At 51.6% G+C, this 18,762-nt stretch overlaps 1 protein-coding gene across 1 annotated transcript; it reads right to left on the bottom strand.

The window, feature by feature from the left end:
* Positions 1–8,990: 8,990 nt before the first annotated feature.
* LMX1B (LIM homeobox transcription factor 1 beta) lies at positions 8,991–18,110 on the bottom strand. Its single transcript, XM_019541059.1, has 6 exons — positions 17,419–18,110; positions 14,099–14,277; positions 13,625–13,702; positions 13,188–13,254; positions 11,279–11,440; positions 8,991–9,571 (listed from the first exon to the last, which is right to left on the bottom strand). Exons 1-6 carry the CDS (start codon positions 17,621–17,623, stop codon positions 9,414–9,416), a joined length of 849 nt encoding a protein of 282 aa, XP_019396604.1. The 5' UTR covers positions 17,624–18,110; the 3' UTR covers positions 8,991–9,413.
* Positions 18,111–18,762: the final 652 nt, after the last annotated feature.

Below are 18,762 nucleotides of genomic sequence, written 5' to 3'. Positions count from 1 at the left end.
ATGCGTGCGTGTCTGGGGGGGTACTGCTGTCCAGCAGTCTGATCGGCAGCCTGGGAGCTGGCACGTTGGTCCTGTCGTGGTGCCCATCTCTAACCTTCTCGACGGGGCGGTGGGAAGGGACAAGCAGAGACGACAGTCTCCAGAAATGGCTCGGTGTGAGGAAATGCCAAACCAGGTAGTCGAGTTCTCGCTGCACCCACGCCGCGTTGACCCTGGGGCTGGTGCAGCGGGACAGGGTTTGGCTAATGCGTGTCTGTAGTGTGCTCTGGTCTGTGGCAGGCAGCAGAGCTCCTCATCGGGGCTCCCTGGAGCTGCGGTTTATGTTGTGTCCACCCATAATGAAAATGCCTCGCAGTCGCAAGAGGGAAATGTCACCGAGCTCCGCTGGGCATCGGTGCCACTGCTGCGGTTCTGCTCTGGCCCTAGCCCTGGCCCTGGCCACATACCAAGTTGCTTTGCACTTAGCCTAGTGTTTTCTAGTTTCACAAGGGGCACAATGCCCCGATCAAAACTCCAGTTTCCTCTGAGTTTGACTGCGCAGCAGAAACTTTGTACTGGCTTTAGGGCAGGAGCTGTCTGTGGCAGCTGCCTCTCTGGCCTCCCGGGCACACACCAGGCCTTCCTGGACCGCCGCAGTGGTAGGCTGGCATGCTGTGGTTTTGGGATCGTCTGAGGGGCTGGATCTGGCTCTCACCGAAAGCAGCAGGGGAGCCTCCCCAGGGGGATTTCAGGTTGGTCAGGCCCACTGGAGGGAAGAGGATGAGAGAGCGAAGCTGTGGGATAATGCCTGGACGTTATGCTTCCCTTGGGACAGACAGGGAATGACCTGGCTCTGCCTTGGGTAGATGGGTCACAGCTAATTCTGAAAACCTGAAAAGCTGAGCTCAGCAGCTTAAATCACCCCCTTGGTCATTGCTCTGATGAGCTCCCTGGGCCGCTTTGTTTGTGGGGTTCCAGACGGAAGCGCTAGCAAGTGAATGCAAAGATGCACGTTGTCTTCTCAGGATGTACCTGCTGGCTCGCACGATGAGCGGGGCAGAGCACGCTGTGGGGGTGACTGCAAAACGTGGGGTTAGGGCAGCAGCAGTTTTCTGTGAATGTAAAAATCTGGTTCATTTGGAGTAGAGCGATTGGTCCTACTTGGAATCCAAATGACGGGGAAGCATACACGCTAGCTCTTTAGCAGGTTTAATGCATGGTTATTTTTATACAACAGGGAACATTACTTTTGTGAAAAATATTGATAAACACCAGGCATTCATTAGCTGAAACCATTTCTAAGTCCACAGAAAAATGAACAAATGTGCTTTCAGTATAAGAGGTAATAATAATTAAGAGTGACAGCACCTTATCCCCTGGATCTGCCTCCCAGCAGCAGTTCGGCTGATAAAAAAAACCCAGGAGTTAAGATAAGGCAGCAATTATTAAGACAAATCTTTTGAAGGGCTGTTTGAACTCCTGTGTCCAGCAGATAATCTGATTTTACAAGGTGCTCTGAGGGGGGCAGGCAGCCGGGGAAGCAGTACCCAGGTGCAGGCTTTCGCCCTTTGCACCGGCATTTTTACCTCCAGCCATTTCCCTTCTCTCCTCGCCTTTTGTTTGCTACAGCTGTGCCGTATAAATCAGTCTTCATTCTGTCTCGCTGACACCGGAGAGAAAACACAACACAAACAATGCGGAACGCCAAGCCCCGAATATATTCATCATTTTTTTTCCCCTTTCTACTGATCCCTTTCACACATCTTTTTGGGGAGATTCAGAAACCGCTGAGGGCAACTCCATAATTCTTCCTTCATAAATACTGGATGCTCACCGAGCATGAATATTTGAGCAGATAACTCTAAGGTGAAACCAATTGCTAATGGCAATGCATTTTTCCTCAGTGACATTGTACCAATAACTAGCATTGGGGGAGGCAGGGCTGCAGTTTGGAGCCAGCGAGCAAACGGGAAGGAAGTGGTTTGATTCTGAACAGCGAAGGTAAATTTGTGAGTCGCTCCGGCCACGGGGCTGGGCAGGCGGCAGGTCAGCGGGGGGCAGCTCCACGGGCAGCCCCGTGGGTGAAAACGAGAGAGATCTTGACAAGAAGCACGAAGCACTTGTTTGTGTAACAGCGTTGTGTAATGGTGCTGTGGTCCCGCCCCGTGGCACCTCCAGCCAAATGTACCTGGCAGAGCCTTTATGGACAAGCTTTGCAAGCAGTCGCTGAAGAGGCTGGGAAGCCCCATGAGTCTCATCCGCCCTTTCCCTAAGGACACGGTGCCTGCTGCATGGGGAGAGGTTTGGCACACGGACAGCTGGGAGACCGGAGTCAGCATTTACATTCATGTGGGGATGTGGGGCTTCGGCTTATTTCTCTATTTTGTGCAACATCTCCGTCACCCTTAATTCCCTTGTACCTCACACTTGCATGTCTTTGTGTGTCTGGTTTAGACCAGTGACAGGGGGGTGGGTCTTCTGGATAGATTTGATCCCAAGGAAAACCTGAGAGCACTTTATTTTGGAGTTGCTGCAGCCTCCGCACATTTTTCCCTAAGCGCAGCTAGCCTGTTACACGAATCCACTTCTAGACAGGATTTTGAATGCAACAGACTCTCCAGCCCATTGTGAAAAATCTGCCTTGCTTCACAGATCACTGCCTTGAAGCCCTGGGCCTGGCCATCTGCAAGAGGAAAAGTGACAGGAACATTGCTGCCATGGTGCAGGAGCTGGTGTCCCAGCCCTGGTACTGCTGCTTTGATCATTTTTTTCAGATAACAAATGCAGCTTTGGTCATGACAAGCAGTTTGCAAAATGCCATGTTAGGCAAGAACCAGCAATGAGCTGCACCAGTGCAAAATGCCCAGCTTTTGGTCCCTCATGCCAATATTCCCCAAAGCTCTTGTGCCGCTTTTGTTGATTCCAGTGAAACCAGGGCACCCCGGGGCGCACGTCCAGGTGCGTGCGGCAGCCTGGGAGGTGTTTGCCGCCTGGGCGGTAGGTGGCACGGGAGAGTTCCTGGCCCAGACGCTGCAGGGCCCGACAGGGCAGCGCACTGCAATGGCTAAGGGTGCTGGGCCAGGCCTGTAGGCTTGACTGACTGTCTTGTACAGTCGCAGTCATTTTGGGGCGGCAGCGTTGCGGCTGTGATGATCCAGGGAATATGAGAGAAGCAAGATTTGTGAGGTGAGGCATTATCTTTATTCGACCAACCTGTCAGTTGGGAGAGATGCTTGACAAGCTTTGCAGTACAAAATGCCCTTCGTCAAATCTGGGGCATGAAGTACCAGTGCAGATGGGGTCAGGAGAAAGCAAGCGCTCTATTCGTGAAAAGCCACCTCTTTGCTTCTGAGCTGTCGTGCCCACTTCCCATTTTAAGTGAAGCCGTCTGGTGTGGTTAGAGGTCGAGTAAAGCCCAGGTGCTGGCGCTCACCCGGACTCTGTGAATCCACGATGCCCCGTGGAACGAGGCGGTTCGTTCCGACGGGCCGGAAAACCACCGTCTGTGTCAAATCCACCTTTCTGGTGTCTAGTCAAGCTATGAACTGTTGTTCCCAGACCCGCTTTTGGACACATGCAGTCACCAGTGGGAGACCACTGCTTACAGGGCAACTGCTCCTCCCTCGACCTCACTGTCCTGCCTTTTCTCCAAGGAAGCCCACGCAGCACCTCCAGGACGTGGGCTGAGGACCGTGGGTAGGGAGGCATGGAGCGAGGGGAAAGAGCCTGGCTTTGCCTTCCCTGCGTCTGCCCCTAGCAGGAATGGAGGAAGCTGGATACTGCAGCCGTGCCTGGCGCTCCACCCAGGATAAACGCCACGCTGGTGAGTGTCCCACTTCCCAGCAGGCACACGCCAGCCACAGGTGTGGGGAAAGAAGGGCACGCGGCAGAGGTGCTGCTTTGTTTGCAGGTTGCTTTTATTTACAAATATACTGAAGTGTTCTCTCTCTCTCTCTCTCTTTTCTTTTTCTTGCGGGAAAGGAGCACAATGCATGAGAATCTCACATACCTCAGCTGCCAGGTGACAGTGGCAGGGAAGATGCAGTGAAATGAAATTTTAAAACACTAATAAATAATTTAACAATGACAAGTAATTAAATAAAAAAATCCAACCTACACACATTATGGTGTCTTGTTACCAACAGAGAAGGGGAAGGCAGGGAACTACTGTGACAGGCAGATGGTTAAGTATGAGAGAGCATTTTCATATTTTTTACAAGTTAAACAAATTGTAACAGACAGCTACAAAATACTACATTTTGGTAACATAAATACAGAATATATAAATATACAATTAATACAGCCATACACAGCTAAAAAAGGGTTTTCACTTAAAAACAGAGATCCTCATGTAAAATATCTGGAAGTCCCTTCACAGTCACTGCTAAACAAAATAATATTGTGCACGACCAAGAGGAGTCACACTGTGCCCTCAGAAAGGCATAAGCTCATTACCACATCGTTCAGGAAGACCCCAGTCAAGCAAGACTGATCCCACCTGAGTCTGCAAAGCACTTACACCACGCCAAAGGGATTTAAGTACGTGCTTCATGTGAAGCCCGTGCCTAGGTACCTTGCTGAATGGAGACCCTGACATGCTGTAGCTCAGGTTGCTGTGATGTGCTGTTCACACCGGTGAGGTTAGGAGGGAAGGCTGTAGGAACAGGGGACTTCCACACGCAGTGGCTGTCAGCTGAGACGTGCTGGGCTCCAGGGGTGTGGTGTCCCGTATCTAAACACTTGAGAGCTTTGTGGCTCCAAATCCTACAGCTTTGGTGCTGGCTCTGGTAGCCCCGCTCCCCTGTTGCGGCTGGGAATCAGGCCTTGTGTTTGGAGCTTTCTCTGTGGTATCTCGTGGGGTTACGAGACGGCATCACGAAACGGATGGCGGTCTAACAAGCTGCACGGGCCCCATCCCTCGCCCCGCCATAGCAGAGAGAAAATGCTGCCTTGAGGGCAGTCAAGGATGGGGCTTGACCCTAGGAAAAGCTGGGAAGGAATCCAGCCCAAGCAAGGCAGAGGGAAGCAACACCACCTCTGGAAGTCACTGCCTGCAAATAGGTCCCTACTGCTGCAGAGACCAGGGCAGAGGGTGCCAGAGAGGCATTATTCAGTGCTACACGCTGAGCTCCCTGAACCTGAAACCCAGCCAGCAGCCACTTGAAGAGTGACGTGGGCCACGCCTTGTGCTGTCCACGTGCCCAGTGTGGTTAGCAGCACCTGGGCCCGAGCACATGGGCATCCTTGGTGACGGCACTTTAGGAAGGAAACAGCAACAAGGCTCCTAGGTTGCATTTCAGTTCAGAGTTGGCAAACAGCGTATTTTCTCACAGCAACAGTCATCTTTTACTTGGCGGATGTGAAACTCATTTAATGCTGTACCTCTAACAGCCTGGACTGTGGATTTCTCTCTCTCTGCCTACTGACCTACTGAGCCATGTGGGATCAGCACATGGTGGGGAATACTTCCATCAGTACTGAAAGTATGAAATGGAAACCTGCTGGTCACTAGCTTAAAGCACGCACCTGTCACTGAGCACAGGGAATAGATTCAGACAGTGCAAGGCAGGAAACTCAGTGCTAGCATCACTTTGAACCATCTGCATGATAAAGACCTTGGAGGAAGTGGTTATTGAGCTTATTCGTTTTGATATTAGATCATCTTTTGCTGAATGTTACTGAGTGAGCACTGAAACCTTATCCATCATCTGGTACTTAATTGCATCTCGTCGTTGTTTTGTGTGACACGTATGCCGTCCTTAGCCAAGACAGCATGATTGAAATGCCATGAAGAGCTCATGTGATGCATTTATACTGGAGAGGGGTTAATTTCCTAGCAAGAGTGATCACTGTACGGTACATGTAATAAACTGCTGTCATGACCTCTCGCCTTCCAACTCCCACATGTGCAATCACTATTTGTGGTTTCCGTGGAAGTGCCAGATGCTAAGAGTTTTTGGCAGGAGTTTATCAGTTTGACTTGCTGTAAGATATTACTGTGATGCAGCCCATGATACATTTTACCTTTGCCTGATCAGTGACATTTCCCTTGACAATACAAGAGTAAACCAGAAATCAAAAAGGTCAGAGGTTGCTTTATCATCTTTTACTGCAGGTCCCAGGTTAAAACCACAATGATCACGCTCCTGCGGGATAATTCATACTACAAATAATAGTGACATTTATTTTGCTTTAATGAACTTTGGCCTTTGAGAGCTATCTTGGGCGTGCTGGAAGTGGCTGGTCCTGCTTTCAGATGTGCACCCCTACCCTTTGCTGTCTCAAATTCACACTGGCACTAGGTGTATAGTTAGCCTTGGCAACAGCATGTGGTGCCAGAGCAGGACATGGGGTAACCAGTCAGCAGAGCACTGCCATGCAGCACCCAAGGGGACAGGGGCGATGATGCTTACCCCTGGATGGGCAGGGTGTGGGCAGCAGCAGCTGCGCACTGAAGTAGGGTTGCCGATTCCTGCTCGGAAGTGGACGTCCTCCCTGCAACAGCCGGCTAAGAACCAAGGGTGGCAAAGGAGCAAGGAGCCCACGACAGGTATCCCAATGCAGTAAGGCATCCTTTTGCTTCTGCCATGCTGTAGCGTCCATTGGCGTGGCAGGTTTGAGAAGGTAACGGCACATCTTCTGTGACACTAAAGGCAGCGCTGGGCTGATTTCTGGGAGTGGGGTCTGGATAACCCTGGTATTTACAAGTATGTCACGTGAAAATGTGCCAACATCCCCAACTCCTGTGACCACACAGCGCAAGTGCACAGCAAACCAGCTGTTGTGAGGTGGGGAGGAGGAGAGGTCTTTTTTTTTGGGTACAGTAAAAGGGGAAGTATTGGCAGTGGCTGGATAAGAAAAAAACCAGCAAAGCTTCTCCCCCTCAGGTGGCAGGAGGGAGCCAGTGGGCTCCCATGCACTGCCTGCTTCAGGTGGAAAAAACCCCTCCCAAGGCGACAAGAAAAGTGCTGTGCAGCAGGCACGCACCCGAGCTGCAGCTGGTCGCAGCAGCGTGCATTTCCAGCTCTGTCTCCTTGGTGGCCTCAGGATGGCCCGCAGAACAGGAAAAGGGCCAAGATCTGCTCTGCTTTTTTGCTCGTGTGAGAGGGAGAGTGCGAGATGGTGCCCGTCTGTCTGTGAGAAGCTGAGGTGCGGGGCGATCGCCAGGTATTGCTAGGAGGTCTGTGCCAACGTCTTCCGCTTGCTAGCAGTGCTGCCCTCTCCTCTCCCCGGGGATCCTTTCCTCATGCCCTGAAGGTGCAAAGTCAAGCTTTTCTCATGCAGACAAAGTCCACTGCACGCCTCTTTCTGGGTTTGCCTGGCCGCGTTTGGTGCTAACAAACCTGTCTGTTCGGTCACGGCCCTCGACTGGCGGGGACTGCCTGCTGGGTGTCGGGGGAGGCGGTGATAGTTAATAACCACCACCTGCCACGGCAGGCACTTTCTCATTTTCTTGTTTGGGCCCCAGATGTGTGATCTCATTTTCCATACCGGAGAGGAGCACGGCTCTCATTTAGCTGATCTGGTTCTTTCGTGCTTTGCTTGCTGCCCACCCCGCAGGGTGCAGAAAGTGACTCTCGGTGATCAAAAAGGAGGTGCTGGACTTTTGATGGGAAGAGTCCAATGACAGCCCAGCCTTTTCCTGAGCATGTGGCGCTCCTAGCTAAATGGAGCGGGCTGACCCTGTCACACACTTGGCTGGGTGCTGGGTTTGCCTGTGGACCAGCACAGTGGCAGGCACGGCTGGTGCCATGGCCCCATGCCATACGGCTGAGTGCTTAAGCATTTTCTTCATCATTTGCTGAGGCTCATGTGAGAATTTGCAGCCCCGAGTCTGCGCCAGCTGTCACACTCAAGGAGTTCAGTTAACTGGCGCAATGAGCTGTTTTTTGGCTGGCATGGTCAGTGTTTGCAAAACATTTATTTGATGGGCCTGTCTACCAATCTTTCCCTATGCTTTCACTTTTAAACACCCTGTGTCATTACAGATGTTATCTTGGCAAATTTTTCCCCATGAAGCGCTCTCTCCACTCTGAGCCCTGACTATACCTGCCTGTCGCTCCACATTATAATCATCACCATGTGATTTTTAGAACTACATTATCACTGTTACTTTTATTAGTATTTAAGATAGTTTCTGCTCTGTAAAAATGACCTCTGGTGGCAACTCAGACTTCAGCACGGACTGTGGCACCGTTCCCCAGCAGCCCTGCATGCGGAAGTCTCGTTTCCTCTCATCTGCGTGAGCACAGGTCTCTGAGGGTGATGGCTTTTGTTGGGCTACTACTTCACTCTTACACTACCACAAGTACAGGTCTGGCGTAACTGGGAAAGTCTATGGAGTTACACCAGCGTGGACCGTGGGGATGTGAGGTCAGCACCAGGCTCCCGTCCTGCTGCACCTGCAGTCTGTCGCCTGTTCACAGTCTGGGACACGTCTCGGGGCTCGGGCTAGGACTGCAGGACACGGGCTTGTCTTGGCAAATCAGAACAGGAACTGAAGGAGAGCAAAATTGGTCCAGATGGACAGTGGAGTGTAGCACGTTTTACGTCTTGTGCAAAACACAAACAAACAGACCAAAATGAACAACACGTGGTTGCCAATCACAGTCTAGGCTTGAAATTTGGCACTGAATTACAAATAAAAGTAACTGTTTTATTCTCACACTTAAAAAAATTAAATATAGCTCCGTGTCTTGTAAGCACCTTTTGTTTTAATTAAGATCAATACTAGTCTAAATGACCTGTCCCTAACATGCAGCTTCTCTCTGGGGTCAAAGACCTTTTTTATTATGAAATCACTGGCTTTCTCCACAAGTCTCATGGTTACCAGTTTTTCTACGTATCATACAGTATAAGGGCTATAAACTAATGAGCAGACCTAGGGTTATGTAGAAAAAGTGTAGAAAGGAAACAAATGTTGAACGTCACATTTACATTAACTTCTCACAGTTCAAATGGCAATTTGTCCACAACATGTATGAGTCATGCAGTACGAAAAGGGAGGACTCTCCAGTTTCCTTGATTTATTTGTCATATGGTTGACTGATGTTGGTTTCAGCGGCTTCCTAAAATATGCTTAAACATCCAAAAGAAAAGAAGAAAGAAAGGAGGGAAGAGGTCTGGCTTTGGGCAAAATCCATTTCCTTTAAAACGATGAGCTCAAAGCCAACCAAACCAAAGGCGGCTGGAGAGCTGGGTCTTCGTTCTTTCCACACTTTCCTCTTGGCCTGGTGCGAGCTGGGCAAGTGAGGGCGAGGGGCGGGTGGTGGCCGAACGCTTTGTTTAATATACAGTCTTCCTAGAAAGGCTGTTGGCAGTCCAGAGGCAGCAGAGTCACTGTGAAGGAAGAGCTGGACGACATATGGCTGTAGAGTCTGCACTGGAAAAAGTCACTGGCTAAAGATATGCCGACTCTTGTTTTTCTTTTATTTTCATGAGGCGAAATATGAGCTCTGCATAGAGTACAGCCTGTCAATGGGATTTCCTACTCTAGCCTGCATGGAGTTAACTTCTGAGGAGGCAAGAAAACAGTCGCTCAAACTAGTTAAAGAGGTATCGCTGTCAATATCATGAAAAATGGAGTCGTTCCCTGCAAACGAAACGCACACGTTAAGCTTGGTCCTGTGCAGAGAGAAGTCCCGAGGCAGGTTCTCAGGTCTTACACAGAGGTGCCTTGTCTGCCAGGATGAGAAAGCACGAGCTAGGGGCAACTACCTGCTCTTCATGCACGGGGGTAAAACACCTTCACGGCAAGGGCCTGCTCTTTACGCACAGACTGGCAGTCAGATGCCAGGAGTGCAAAGGGTAGCAACATGGCAGAGAAGGTGGAGCGTGGCCACGTGGCATGGACAGTCTGCCGTGTGCCATGGACACTGCAGTCTTCAGCATGTAAGATGCACCTTTTCCTAATGGACACGGGAAAGGGGCCACTCAGTCTTCACACCAGGACCCTGCTTCCCATCGCCAGTAGCCTTGGCGAGCCAAGGAGTGCAGGCGCGGGCCCTCAGCCCTGGCACAGGGTTACTGTGTGACCCAATGCAGGAGAGGACATATCTGCACGGGAAGGGAACCCAGTTAAAGGCATAACCTTCCTGGACATGGATGCATCCCTTGGCCATGCTACACCTTTGCACGTGGCTACATTTCACAAGCTCCCATGTCTTCTGGCTTGGTTTGCAATAAAAGAAGGACGGCCGTCTCTTCCCTTCACTGGCTGAAATTTCAACCGACTTCACTGGTGAGGGCACCAGACAGTGCTCCAGGTCACACATCCTGGTTCTTTTCCTAGGCACTCTTTTAAAGTGGCTTCATTTGTGCTTGGTTGGATGCACAGAACAGAGGGCTTCCTTTACAGGGCTGGGCAAAGCATTTGCAACAAAAATGAACCCACCTGGAGCTCATCTGAGCTGCAGGTTTCTTCCTAAACTACACTGAAACTTAGCTCTTTTCTGTTTTGTTTGCCAATCTCCAGTACTCACACTACCACAGGCTCTTCTCTGCAACCAAAACACCAGTATGGACTGGAGTTCAACTTTCTTCCCACTGCCTGCACTTTGTTCCCGTTAGAGCTAGCAAGAGATGTAGGTGTGTGTCTCTACGCTTGAGTGCCCCTGTGCCATAGACAAAACAGAGCCATTGCGGGATATAAGGTGGACAACTACAGTCACGTTTAAATACCAGGCTGTAACTGTCCTGAATGAGCCGCTAGCCTTTTACTTTTGCAATGCACTGGCAGTAACGTGTAAGAGTTGGCTTGGGTTACACCTGTCTGCATGAAATGCTGCAACTGGGAACTGGCAGAAGCAGATAATCACCTTAGGTCCGTGACTGCTAAGCCAGGAGGAAGTTTTCTGTACTGACACATCTAGCAGCAGTACGAGAGCTCTTTAACAGATCTGGAGCCTATGCCTGGTGGGATCTTCTGAGGATGCTTGCCTCTGCATTTTGAGACCAATGCATTTAATCCCTCGCACTACAGCGTCTACTGCAAAGCCTTCTCTTCCCTTCCTCCTGAGCTTTGGGGGTGGTTTATGTGTTGTTTGTTCTCTGCTGGCTGCCTTGGGGTGGTACAGTCGCTGGCTCTGTACTCTGAATTAGCTGCTATGGTTGCTTAGTGCCTGGGACAAGGCTTCCACTGCCCATCTGCGTGCGTATCAATACGTAAAGACAAAAAGTACGGGTCCAGTGTATCTTCTAGTGCAAACCCCAGGAAAATGATGGCCAAAACAAACTGCTAGACTGCCCACGTGCTGTCTGCACAGATGTTCCCAGCCCAGCGGTGTGCCGAGAGCCTTACCATAAGGGTTCATGTGGTCTCCCGGCATCTGTGGAGGGGTGAGACCTTGCTGGAAGGGGTCTGTGCCATAACTGCTTTGATCCATCGCTACGATCTGCTGCTGTGGCGGTGCCAGCGGCGTGTACGATGTCATCATCCCTTCCATCCGGTTGGACATCACTTCTGCAAAACAGACAGCAGAGTCCAGGGCCGCTCAGCAAGAGGCAGGTTGCAGGGGCTGGGAGTGGGACTGGGAGTGCTGCCCTCCCCACTGCCCACACTGTGCTACACAGGAGGAGATGAGCTGTGAGGTGCAGTTGCTAGAAATACCCTAAGGGATCCCTCCTCACCCTGCCATCCCCCGGATAACCCAAGCCACCAGCGCCCAGTGGTGTCAGTGCCAAAGCCAGGAGGATCCCATCCGGGTCCTGAGAAAGAACCATCAGTTAAGGATGAGGATCCAGCTGGGATAACAACCATCATATCCTGATGCCATCCGCCTCCGCGGTCCCTTCACCTGCTCAGCCTCTTTTCCTCCTAGCGGCAGAGTCAGCCTCGGCCAGGGGCACAAACAGTGCGGACCCGTTTCTCGTGAACTGTGAGGGCCCGGGGCAGAGCCCACCCCCAAAGCGCAGAAGCCAGCTCTGCCTGGACACCCTGCCAGCTGGAGGCTCGTGTTGGGAGCCAGGCTGTGCTAGGATGTTGGCCACACTGCTGCTCCCCCACTACTGCGTACTGCCCTGGACGTCCACTCCTCTCGCTGCCAGAATTCGCCCGCCTCGTGTCTGCAGGGCACGTGGCCACTTCACCTTCTCACGGAGGCACCAGACCGTGTTTTGGGTTCCCAGAGTAGCTCCTACTCCTGATTGTGGCTGCTGAAAACCAGCCTTGAATGACTGGGCCACAGGAAACCAGGGGCCAGGTGCAAGCAGGAGCTCATCTGTTTTCGCCCTTCTGCTGCCTCAGTGCTACCACAGGACCTCTCAGTCCCCAGCAAGGGGCACGAAGGAGCACTGACGCCATTGCCTCTGGCCAGCGTTGCTTTCTGAACCCAGGCCCAGAGCCGGCACCTACAGGCTCTGGACCAGCCGTGTCAGCCCTCCAGCACTGGCCACATCATCCTCTCAGACAGACTGAGCTCCCTGGGGCAGGGACTGCATCTTTCTAAATGTCTGTCCAGCACCTAGCACACTGGCTCTGGGTGCTGCCTGGAGCCACCATGGCAAGACAGTACCAGTATGGAGGACGCCCTCGACAGCCATGGGACTAGCCCCAGGGTCTCTGCCGCTGTGCCCCGTGGGCAGTTCATTCACCTGTGAGATGTGTGTGCAGGGAAACTGCTGCCACTGCCTACAGCCCCTGGCGCTACACGGCGGCAGCACCGAGCCCCACTCACAGATGCTAGGCCAGGCCCATGGTCCTTGGCCAGCTTCTCTTCCTGTCTGAGGGAGGGAATGAAGTTGGGTCTGGCTCGGTGGTAACGTGGGGGGGACCCAGCTGCATCCCTTCTCCAGCCCCACAAAGCATCCCCAGGGCAGCTGGCTAGTCCTAAGCTGCGTCTGCATCTCTGCATGGTCCTGGAAGCCCTGAGCGTGACCTGCTGCTGCAGAAGTGCAGGCCACCCTATCCCTGTCTGAGTGCAGAGAAGCAAGCCTGGAGGAGGAGATCGCTGCAGGCAGTGTTGGTGGCGGGTACCTGTAGGTCTGGCCTTGGGACCTGGCGCAGTGGCAGAACACGAACATGGCCCCAGAGCTGTGTAAACATGGAGCTACACGCATGCTGTGCTCTGTACGTAAACACATAAAGGCGCAGGTGGGCACAGGGAGAGTACACACGCGTGTGTGTGCTCCCATCCACTGCACAGAGACCCTGGAAACTACCCCACTGCCCTGTGCTCCTCTCCTCACATCCATCACAACCGTGGCTTTACCTTGGCCCAGGCGCTGCGAGTTCTGCTGCTCCTGCTGCTGCTGATGCCTTCGTGCTAGTTTCTTCATCTGAATAAAATGGGAAACAGAATAACCTTGCGGGTCCAAAGGGAAGGATCTGGTTCCATTACAAACCTATATAGTCTGCGTGTTGTGCAAACGCTCCTGGGGCCTCGGTGTTCATTCCTGGACATATATATTTGGTTTTCCTGGTCATATTTTTGTGCACACCCTAGTCCTAACGTGGCCCTGCCCTGAGCCCCCCAACAGAGGGGCCTGTGCATGGCTGTGGGTCTTCCCGTGCATGTGTGACCTGTGTAGGTCGTGCAGAGTGCACAGCACAAACCTTGTGTAAAGCGGCATTCCTGCCTGGGGATCTTAGGGACATGGCCCCTGCTGTGAGAGGAGAAGTCTGTGCAGAGTTTAACTGGTAGCTTACCTTTGCTCTTTGGTTCTGAAACCAGACCTGGACAACTCGCACGCTAAGTCCCGTTTCAGCTGCTAGTGTTTCTCTGACCTACAAGAGGAAATGTTTAAAGATTAGCTTCCATACACCTATCGGGTAGGTCGTGTGGCAGCTTCTCGTCCTCTTGGGCGCGCTATGTGCTGCCCAGAGCTCTGACTGTAAGCGATCAGCTCACTTTTGACCACATGAACATTTGCTTCCTTCAAGACTCTGCCTTGGACTTCAGTGGGCTTTCAGCCTGTGTGTAGGGTGGCCTTCATAGAGGACATGCTGGTTTTCTGTCCTCTAGTGATACGAAACCCAATGCCTTTATGTCCTTTATTTTTCTCTTTGAGAGGAAAATAGAGGACATAAAGGTGTCGGGTTTGTATTACTAGAGGACAGAGGACAACCAGATTGTCCTCTACGATGGCCACCCTACGTGTGGGTGTCTGCGGAGGAGCCTACCTTCCTACAGGGCTTGGAAGACACTTCAAAGGATGCTTTGAATGCTCTTCTCTGCTGTGTTGTAAGGATAGTTCTTGGTCGTTTGGGCCTCCTCGGGTCTTTCCCATCATCACTCCCTTTCCCTTGGTTCACTTGTCCTTTGGTTGGCTTGACATCTCCATCCTCGTCATCGCTTTTCACTGTGGAATAATCAAAAGGAAGTGAAAGTCCTGCTTGTTTCACTCAGGCGATGGGACTCTCAAAAGGCTAAACTAACATGTTACTAGGCCCCCTAAACAGCAAACTAAACACTGTTACCCTACATCGGTGTCAAATCCAACACCGTCCCAGTCGGCTGATTATCAGGTAAAATGGAGCCTGCACACAGTCTCTCTGCCACAGTCCAGGGAAGCACTTCGGCTTCTGTTCAGCGCTAACTGAGGGCTAACTACTCTCATCAGCTTGATGTTCATCACAAGCTTAAATGTTTTCAAGAGCAAGGCTTGTTCGATTATTCTACTGCACACATCACGACTTTCAAAATGGTGGTTACACCAGTGCCACAAAAGCAGGACATTTAAAATCCAGATCTTTTGATTAGACACACATTGTTTTAAACAATATTTTTTAAAGATTTCTGCAAGCCTGGTGGTAACTTAAAAGCATAGTGCTTGTTTCTTCACTGCTGTGTATTATGGAAGACTACAGCAATCTTTCTCGTGGTACTGCAGACATGCATGTGTGCATATGCATGTCTCTCCTGCTTATCCTAAGTGTGTTTAGCTGAAATATATGCAGCCACGGGTGTGTACACCTCTGTATGAAACTCTGTGGGAGTGTGCATATCTATCATGAATATATGATTTGTATTTTCTCTAGTTCGATGTGAATGACCGTGTGATCTGATAATGCAGGGTGCATTAGTGGTTAGCGGTGGGAAATCCTGACTCGCTTGCCAAAGGTTTATGAGTAAGCATATATTTTGTCCTGGCTGAAATAACTTCTGTGTCCACATCAACATCTGTGGCCAAACGTTATGATTCATAGCAGTCAAAGGGGTCTCTTACATGCATTTCACTAAACCTTTGCTTTTCATGCAGAAAACATTAGTATTCTGGGGGTCTTTAATGTTAAGAAACATACTGTACTTGTGATGTATCCAAAGGTTACATTTAGGGAATTAACAGATTAGACTTCAAATTCATTTTAGATCTGATTATTTTGCACCTAGCAATCTAATTGCCTTTCAGTTCCATAAGCATCTTTTGCATAATGATTAAAGAGAAGTTCCATCATTTTAATAACCTTGACATTATTAACTTTCCAGCCTGCCATTTCTACAGAAAGGTTTAGTGAAGGTTAATATTGCTCATTGGAGAGTTGCTTTTGTGGCCAGTGGATAAATATTTGATTGGAGAAGGACATGCTCGCAGCCTGAGCAGTGTGCAATTGTTTGCACTCACGTAAGCAGTGGGGAGCTTCGGGCTTTTGCAGGATTAAACAGTAGAAGGAAAATGAGTCCTCTTTAATTTGGTTTCTCGTTCCACAGGTTTGGCCTCAGCTCGGGAAAGGGTTGTTTGTCCATAAAAAGAAGCACTTCTCACCTCTTGGATGCATGACTGTGTGTGTCCTGGGGAGGGGAGCCAAGAGCAAATGCAGCCGGCTTCCTCTGCAGCAGGCTGGGCCTGGCCCAGGCACTCGTGACATTCAAGGTGGCCCTGGCAGTAGGAGTGTGCATCCGTGTCCAAAAGAAGAACTGGACCCCAGCCAGCAATGACTGCCCATGTACAGCTGTGACATTAACAGTTAGCAGAGGAGGGAAAGGCAGGACCCCATCCTCCCTGCTACTACAGAGCCAAACACGGTGAGGACAGGAGCAGGCAGGAGTTTTCAAGGGCAGTTTGTCCAAATAAAGACAAGGAGACGGGCCCAAGTTTTGGTAAAGCGAGAATCAGATGCTGAAAAGCCAGGAGGGAACTGGCAGACCCGGGTAGATTCCAGTGCCCGGGTTTGCTCAGGCACAGAGCGTGCAAGCCCGGGCTTCTGGAGTTATGGGCTTGTGGGCCTACAGATCGGGCCTGGCTGTGATAGCCACTGGCCCATGAGCGGCTCAAGACCCACGCAGCGCGTGGCACAGCAGCGACCATCGCCTCACCACAGTCCCGCCAGGGCCGAGACAGGTCAGCAAGCTTGGCTCTCAACATGTCCGAGGAGCACCAGGAGTACCAGGCTTTCCCAGGGACCCGAGGAAAATGCCCCGGTCACCTGTGCATCGATGGACTGGTGATCACTGTTGCTTCCCTGAGATTCACCCGGGGGGGTTGAACCTCATGCATTCGGCTCTAATTCAGTCAAAGCAGGGAATGGCTGTGTGACAAACACACAGCCATTCCCTGGGCACGGGCAGGCACTTGGCACCCTTTAAAAATATTCTATCCCTCACTCCTCTGCACACATTTTTCTGCCACTCTGGTTTGTCTCCTACTGCTCAAATCCAGACAGCAAGCATCCTTTCTGGAAGTACAGACACGGTGAGCACTTTAGGGTGCAGGAAGAGACAACAGCCAAGAGGCATGTGGAGAGAGCCCGCCTCAGCAAAGTGGGGTTTCCTTTCGTACCCGTCCCCGTGCGGAGGCCTCGCCTGCCGGGACGGCCCAGGGCTGTCTGCATGTCGGAGCGAGTGGCGAGGGCAGAGCTGCTGGGGCACAGCCCCTGCTGCTGCGGTGCACACCGCGGTTCCTGCAACGCCAGGCTCAGTGTTCAGGTCCTCCAGGTCCTGGACGTGTCTCCATTGGGTCTGCGACTTTTCTTAGCACAACAGTGTGTGATTGGCAGAGAGAAACTTGTCCTGGAGAGCTCCAGGAATTGGGCCACGGCTGTGAGCCCATGTGCCAAGCCTGACTCGATGTAAGTGTGCGCACATGCAACCTGTGCTCCATCGTCAGGTAGGAGCCGTGGGCCCCTGTGACAACTCCAATCTGTTACTGAAATGGATGGAAACAGCAGGCTTTGGATCAGGCCTCCGCCATCGAAACCAGACAGATCTACCCGCCCTGCTTTTCTAGGACAGTATCACTTGTCTGGATCTTGGCAGCTTGTATATTATTCCTGCCCTCTGCTCAGGTGGTAGGACAGTGAGCAATGGCCTGAAATTAAAGGAGGGAAGATCCAGGTTAGATACCTGGGAGTGGCTCTCAGCAGTGCACCGATCCCTATGGATACAAGGATGGAGGCACCATCGCTACAAAGGCTGACTGAGCAGCGAGCAGCTCTGCAGACTCAGACGAGGATGCTTGGCCCTGGTGGCCTGTTGAACTGGAAGAGGTGCAGGGAGAGCTCACCTGAGTCGGAGTCATCCGGGCTGACGGAGCTCAGCAGGTCTTTTTCTTTTTCATAGTCACTTTTGCAGAGCAATTGTCCTTCCTTCAGAACAAACTCGTCCCCTTTCCTCAGCTGCCGCTCACAAACACAGCAGCAGAAGCAGCTTAAGTGGTAGACACACTCCAAGGCCCTCATCACAAACTCCGTTGGGGCAATCTTCTCCATGCAGCCACTGCACTTAGCAGCAAACAGCCTGCGAGAATGAAAGGCAACAAGGGAAACGTCAGAATGTGCATCCGTGTACTGACACGCTGGAAATGGGCCATCTGACTTAGCCACAAATCAGTTTGCAAAGTGACTTAGCACATTGGCAACTGCATGTCCTGGACACCCGCAATATCAGTGGCACCGTTTGAATTCTGCACCCCTTTGGCTTAGAAAGTCCCTAAGTTCTGGACCTCTCATAAGATTTCCACTACGTGTGCTTTAGTGAGGCTGGAGGTACCTCTGTTTTAGTGTGTTATTGCTTCTCTGTTGGGAGAGAAAATCAAAAAGGCTACAGGCACAAGAAATAAAATGGAACAATGTTATCCATGCCCTGAAAGCTCAAGCCAGAGCCAGTTTGGTTCAGCTCCTGGATGAGTCAAGCCTTATTATGCTGCTGATGATTTGTGACTGAGAACCTGCTCTAAATGGATCCTCTGAGAGCCCACTGCTGGTGTGTTGCTTTCTGTGGAGGGCAGTACTTGAGCACTGACACAAGAGTATTTGCTCGTGGGGGAAGAGAATTAGCTAAGAGACGGCCAGAGCAGCCAAGCATTCCTGGGGGCTGGAGTCGTTCCCAGAGCAGCCTGTCAGAGCAGGGGCTGGCCCTTTTGCAGGGCTGTGAAACAGCCCAGGTAGGTCGCAGTGTTTGGCTCGGTCCACACCATCGCACCTCCTGCGCTCCACACCAGTCCTGTTCCACCCGCCAAGCTCCCCACCCTCCGACTTGGCTTCGCTTTCGTGATGACTGGGACATTCCTGACGTAGCCTGCAGGAAAGGCGCTGTTCCCAGTCAGGTGAACGGCTGGTTCGTGTCCTGGCTCACGCGGTGCGCTCAGTGCTTCTACAATTCAGTCTTTTTCTGCGGCAGTGCTCTGATGCATAAGGTGAAGTCACAGGGGGTTTTCCCCAAGGCAGTGAGCAGTATGCACGTCGTGACAAGCCCAGCCTTTGCAAGCTCCCAGCTCCCGGGGACAAGGCACAGGGGACCTGTTTCGGAGGGGTGGCCTAGACTGGCTTCTGGGATGGCCCTGAGGGGCTTCTAGTTTGTTTCAGCTGAGAAACTACAGCAAAATGGCAGCAACTCATTTTGGAGGGAG

The sequence above is a fragment of the Crocodylus porosus genome, unplaced genomic scaffold (genome assembly GCF_001723895.1).
Source record: "Crocodylus porosus isolate Cpor-Errol unplaced genomic scaffold, CroPor_comp1, whole genome shotgun sequence".
NCBI classification, from domain to species: domain Eukaryota; kingdom Metazoa; phylum Chordata; order Crocodylia; family Crocodylidae; genus Crocodylus; species Crocodylus porosus.
The sequence above is the reverse complement of the archived record's forward strand: the minus strand, read 5'-3'. Positions and strand labels throughout refer to the sequence as shown.